The sequence below is a fragment of the Coffea eugenioides genome, chromosome 6, assembly GCF_003713205.1.
Source record: "Coffea eugenioides isolate CCC68of chromosome 6, Ceug_1.0, whole genome shotgun sequence".
In the NCBI taxonomy this organism is placed as follows: domain Eukaryota; kingdom Viridiplantae; phylum Streptophyta; class Magnoliopsida; order Gentianales; family Rubiaceae; genus Coffea; species Coffea eugenioides.
The window spans coordinates 8,940,017-8,946,361 of NC_040040.1; the positions used below are offsets into that span (position 1 = coordinate 8,940,017).

A 6,345-nucleotide genomic window follows, 5' to 3' on the forward strand; every position below is an offset into this window, starting at 1 on the left:
CCGACCGGAGTGAATGTGAACAGAGAGATCCCTCCAATTCTTTTCAAAGACCAAAATGTAAACCGATGGGGAAGTGTGAACTTGAAGGAAACATAATAATTATTTATACGCTCTTTTGAATATGAGCAAATCTTCAATGATAACCTAGAATTAATGACTTAATTAATGGAAAGGTGATCGACCCAATTAAGGGTTGAATTTAGCAACCCCCCACTTCCCCACAAAAAACATAGCATAAGCATAAGCTACATGTACCTCATCCCATTCCAAATTCATGATGATTTTTAGCTTCTTAACATGGCCAACGTTACATCAGGTAAAAATAGCTCGTTTATCCAAGAAAATCTCATAATAGTAATAGTATGTTTTAGCTCCAAACGTGATTGAGGCTCGAAATGTGCGATCAGATTACTGCTTGAGTTTGGGTTTACATCCAAGTTATTATTTTTCACAAAAGTCTAAAATCTGATGACTCGTTTTGTAGGTAGGAATAGGATGCTTGGTTGATGGTGTTACATGCATCTGCAACAATTTTACTTCGCAGTTACTGTGAAGCCGTGTGATTGTGCATACCAAGATCACTTACTTTATCATGTAACTAACGTATTGCTCTAGCTAGATTTGCATGTAACTAATGTCATGGTAGATGATGATTGTTTATGGAGGCAATCAATGCCCTCTTATCTTTTGTTCACTAATTTCCATATCTTTCTTTTCAATCTTTCTATCCAGAATTTTTTTTTTTTTTAAAAAAAAAAAAAAGGGCAACATCACTGGTTGGTTGTATAACCAACCAACTGAACCAGTTAATTATGGAGTTAGACTGTCTCCGAATTAGACCAGAATTGATGCATTAACTAATCTAACCGAAATCAATTAATGGTAAACCAAATGTGTGCGAGATCGGTTGGTTAACTCGTCAAATCAAATTGGACCAAGTACTTTTTGGTGGTTCGTTTTCCTCAGCCGCTTCATTTCCAGAGTACAGAGACTTGATAGCGACCAAAATCGCTGCTAGTAATAGTAAACATAAAACATGCTTCAACCGACGATAAACAGAAGCTATGGAAATGGGAATTGATATTCGGCCTCCCATTTTAACCTCTTATATTTACTTCAATTCACTCACTAAATAATATGCCTCCAAAGAATGCTAGAGGCTAATTAGGAGCGCAAATATCACTTCCAAGGAGTGGTAGAGGCTAATTGGGAGTGCAAATATCACTTCGCTTTCCAAGTGTTCAGCTGAAACACAAGGGGTTAGTACATGTCTCAGCGACATGAAAATGAAAGAAGAAACAGGGGAGCCCAGAAACTGAAAATAATGGGTCTACTTTCTCAGAATGAATCCAAATGTAAACTGTTTATGATTATACTACTAGTATAACTGTGAATCAAACACGGCTAAATATCCCCAAAAAAAAATGTATGATAAAAGAAGTAACAAGAGAGAAATAAGAGTAATAATCAACAAAGCAGAAGCAGCAGCAGCAGCAACACCCATATTACTGGCTTCTGGCTTCTTGCCCCTGATGATATGATTATGACGATGACGATGATCTCTATACATACATTTGAGATGATAAAGAAAAACTTCCCTCCTCCTGCAAATCTCTACTAACCTCTCTCCACTTTCCTTCTCTGCCAATTTTATTTCACAAACTCCGCTTCTCTTTTCTTTTTCTTTTTATCAATGATCAAATAAATATAGGGAGCGAGAACTTTACCTCTTACCTCTCCTCCGCCTCATCCAATCTCTCTTTTTCCCGGTCACCATCTTCATTGTCTAATTCCTCAGCTTGACTATAACACAATTTATATCCTCTCAATGCTAGATTACACTTTCCCGGCACAGAATGCTTCCGCTTTCTCATCTCGGTGATGAGCATTTTAAGTATATGTGCGAGTTCCGAAGATGGATTGACAGAGAAGTGAAAGAATGAATAGTACAAAGCTAATACTTCAATATTTGTCCTCCTTATTTTTTTTTTCTTTTCCCTTTTTGAGTTTACGAGGATTGGGTTAGAGGAAAGTTCTCAAAAGAATCAATAGAAGGGTGGTGGTGGGGGAGATGCGTATGACACCCCAATTACTGGCGGCAATGGCCCTTCGTATACCGGAGCAGGAGGTGGTGGGCTCCCGTAAATCACTGGCGGAGGCGGTGGTGGATGTTCACATGGAATTGGGGGAGGCGGCGAGGGTGATGGTGGCGGCGGAGAGTGGTAATGAACTGGCGGGGGAGGTGATGGTGATGGGGGAGGTGGTGAGTTGTAGTGAACTGGGGGTGGAGGCGATTGCGATGGCGGCGGCGGTGAATTATAGTAAGTTGGTGGAGGTGGCGAAGGTGATGGTGGAGGTGGTGAATTGTATATAATCGGTGGTGGTGGGGGTGATGGTGATGGTGGTGGCTTATAAATATATGGTGGTGGTGGTGGTGAAGGTGATGGCGGAGGTGGTGGTGGTTCTATACAAGGCGGTGGTGATGGTGGTGGAGGGGGTTCTATACAAGGTGGTGGTGGTGGAGGGGGTTCTATACAAGGTGGTGGTGATGGTGGTGGAGGTGAATGAGGTGGAGGTGGGGAGTGTACAAGTGGTGGCGGGGGCGGCGATGAGTAAATGTACACTGGTGGTGGAGGTGGGGGTGAGTTTGGTGGCGGAGGTGGGGGTGAATTATAATAGTAGGGGATAGGTGGAGAGTATAGAGGAGGTGGTGGAGAATTTGGTGGTGGAGGCGGCGGTGAGCGCACACAGTATGGCGGAGTAGGCGAAGGAGGTGGAGGGGAAGGTGGAGGTGGTGAGATAGCTGGAGGAGGAGGTGATGGAGGAGGTGGAGATGGCGGTGGAGGAGATGGAGGAGGGGGAGAAGGTGGAGGAGGAGATGGAGGAGGTGGTGGCGGTGAGTAAATTGGCGGAGGAGGTGAAGGTGGAGGAGGAGATGGAGGAGGAGGAGAAGGTGGAGGCGGTGAGGGGGGAGGAGGTGGCGGAGAATAAACTGGCGGTGGAGGAGGAGGAGAGTAAACAGGTGGTGGTGGGGGTGATGCGGGTGTATAAACTGGCGGTGGAGGAGAGGAAAGAGGAGGGGCAATGAGGGTACCGGCACTGGGGGAGGAGGCGATGAGGGTACCGGCACTGGAGGTGGCGGTGAAGGTGGAGGAGGAGGGGGCAAGGTAGGAATAAACGGATGACACTTGAATGCACTGCAATGAATTTTCTTAGACAAGAATGCCTTACACTGAGCAGCAGGGCGCTGCGCTGGCCTAGCCGGCAAACAATTCTGGCGGTCGTCGAATGCTGGCAGGGCCAAACACGTCGGAGGCTCACCAGTGAAAAGTTAAAAAGAAAACGTGAAATTCTGAAGCCTTGGAAGCTGGCATATGCTCTGCGGAATAGACCCTCTCAGCATGTTATGCGCCACATCCAGCTGCTCCAAACTCACCAGCCCACCAATGTTATCCGGCAATGGCCCCATCAATTGGTTGAAGCTCAAATCCAAGACAGTCAAATTCTTGAGCAGTCCAATTTCCTCCGGCACACAAGATCTGAACGCGTTGTTCAAGAAAATAACCTCATTCAGATTGCTCATGTTGCCAATACTTGCTGGCAGGCACCCATGGAACTTGTTGTTGGCCAGGACTATCACTGAAACTGGCGAATTGCCGAAGTTGTCGGGCAATTCAAAGGCAAACCTGTTGTGGTTGATGAATATGGCATCCAACGGCTTGTCAAATAGCTGTGGGGGAACAGTTCCTTCGAATTCGTTGAACCTTATGTCTAAGAATATCAATTTTGGTAAACTGAGCACGACGTAAGGGAATTTGCCAGCAAACCGGTTGTTACTCAAGTCCAATTCGAACAGTATCTCCAAATTCTTGAACGTTCCAGGGATAGTCCCACAAAACCTGTTGGAATTGATGTGGAAGAGACCGAGATCTGTGAGAAGTCCCAGCTCTGCCGGGAGGTACCCGGCAATGTCAGCGTGGTTAAGGTCGATGCCGGCTACCGTGCGGATTTTGGGGTTGTCCGGCGCCGGAGCGCAGAAGACTCCAGTGTAGTTGCACACATCAGATCCAACCCAATCCCCAGTGAAGTTGGAGGGATCTGATAAGATGGCTTCTTTCCAGGCCTGTAATGCAATGTATGCATTTCTGAGCCTGGGATTCTCAAAAGTTAAGGTTGGGTCGACGGTCACCAGCTCGCCTCTGTCCCCAAACTCATCCCTGTAGGAAAGCAGCTGTCTTTGCCTAATGTAGTGCGCTTCTGCATCAGTCAGAGGTCCATGGCTGATTTGGGCCGAATGAAGAACCCCAAAAAATGGCAAGAGAATCAACAATGAGAGTAGAAATAGGACAGGATTGAGGTGAAACAAAGTTTCTTTCTTCATCTCACATGAGACATCTGAGGCTGAAGAAAGAAAATTGTCTACTGTTTTTGGAGGAGCCTCGCTTCACAGCTATTTTGGTACTGTTGTCTTCTTCAAATGTGAGATGGTGGAGCTAAGAAGAGATCAAGGAGAGGGGAAGAAAATGGTGTTGAGGGAATCGGGGTTTTGGAGATTTTTGTGGGTGGTGGCAACTACTGGTAATGGTGGTGGTGCTTGAGAAGAGAGAGAAATAAAGGAGGAGACGGTGGAATGGAAGGGCGTTTTCTAGGGATTATGGGAGGCAGCACTAGTGTGAGGTTGTGTATGTGAGAATGTGAGGGGATAGAATGAGTGAGGAGAGAGATAGAGAAATAAGCACCCAAAAAAAAAAAAAGGAAAGAAAAAATTACAGCTAAATCACAGCTCAAAGCCCACCAGATTCTATCACACTTTCTTTCCAACTTTCTCTCTCATCATGCCCCAGACAAACATTTGATCAAAGGCTCCGCATTCGCGTTTCCATTCATTCAACATTTCAACCCCCCTAAAGCCAAAGCAACAAGATTAGAATAGGCCAACAAATATTAAATTGGATTAGTTAAGAAAACAAATTAACTGTATTTTTTTCAACTCAACTCTTTTGTTTATTAATTAGTAAATGTGAGTTCGCGGTCGGTCGAAATGCCGGCTGCCGGCGAGTTGACCGGCTAAGATTATTAAAGCCGGCCGGAGCCGGTAATTTAGGAAACTACTAGTAATAAGTTCTCTTGACTGACTTACTAGTAATTAACTACTGCTACTAGTACGTATTATTTTGACCCAAAAAAAAAAAAAAAAGCTACGACTAGTAGTATTAGCAGTCTGTAGAGTATTGCATTTTTATGGGTGGGTTGAGGGCAGAATATCTCACGCCCGTCCCATCCCATCTCATCTTAATCAGTTAATCTTCTTATCTTAATGCTAAAGTGGCTGGGTTGGTTTGTTGGTTTGTAGTTTGTGGCACTAAGAAACGTTTTTGCGTTACAATTGTCAAACGCAAAAAATGGCAGTAGGCTCCGAGTGTTAACTGGGAATTGCTTTAAATATCTCTCACATTCTCGACCACCGTTCACCTTTGCGCTTTAAACTAACTTTTTTTAAGGAGGCTATAAACAAAGAACAATTAAAACGTCGTTTGGACTAACTCCAACGAACGCGCACTCCCAATTAGTATACGCGTCGAATTTCGCAAAAATTACGCAGGCAGTTTAGGACACATCTATAGATAATGTTGTTGTTTGTTATTGGACTTTTTTTTTTTTTTTTTTTTTTGAATATTGACTTTGTCCCGTTTCAACTCGTTGAAAGTACACACTAATAAACACCTGTCTTCGAATTGCTGCATAAATTTCCTGATATTTAGCTTGAGATTTTCTATCCTCCGTGCTCAAAATGCAGCTGTTTTTTTTTTTGTCTCCTTTGATCGCTTGAGTGTATGGTGAAGTAGGCAGTCAATTAAGATGACGAAAACCATTACGCGGAAAAAGATGAATACCAAGGAAAATCAATTTTCTTCTAGGGATGAACAAACCTTTTTTTTTTTTCTTTTGCTTCTTGTGGTTCTTAAGATACAAAATCATAATCTACGTTTTAATTATTTTTTTTAATGACGGGAATTATTGGTTAAGGAATTAAGATACTATTCAATTACTAGAGAACGTACCTAATAAAAACCAATTAGATTTGTTTGAGCTCTTCATTCTATTCAAAAAAAAAAAAAAAAAAACTATTGCTTGTAACTGGTAATGATTTTCTTCTCGAAGGTTCATCGGAAACGCGGAATCTTTCGACTGCAAAACGATACATGATTTACTTTTCCAACTTCATTCCTCACCTTGTAATTGAGCTACCATTATCTTCTTATGTAAATTTCCTCTAAGTAATGATGTCAAAACGATACGTGTCTTTAATTCCAAAGTTTCCCGTTAGGTATGGAGTATAAAACT

General features: G+C 43.1%; 1 protein-coding gene across 1 annotated transcript; it reads right to left on the reverse strand.

Moving 5' to 3' along the window:
• Nucleotides 1-1,316: 1,316 nt before the first annotated feature.
• LOC113774736 (leucine-rich repeat extensin-like protein 3) lies at nucleotides 1,317-4,727 on the reverse strand. Its single transcript, XM_027319347.1, is given in 2 exon segments — nucleotides 1,317-3,092; nucleotides 3,095-4,727. Coding segments are annotated over 2 exon segments (2,334 nt in total). The 5' UTR covers nucleotides 4,382-4,727; the 3' UTR covers nucleotides 1,317-2,045.
• Nucleotides 4,728-6,345: the final 1,618 nt, after the last annotated feature.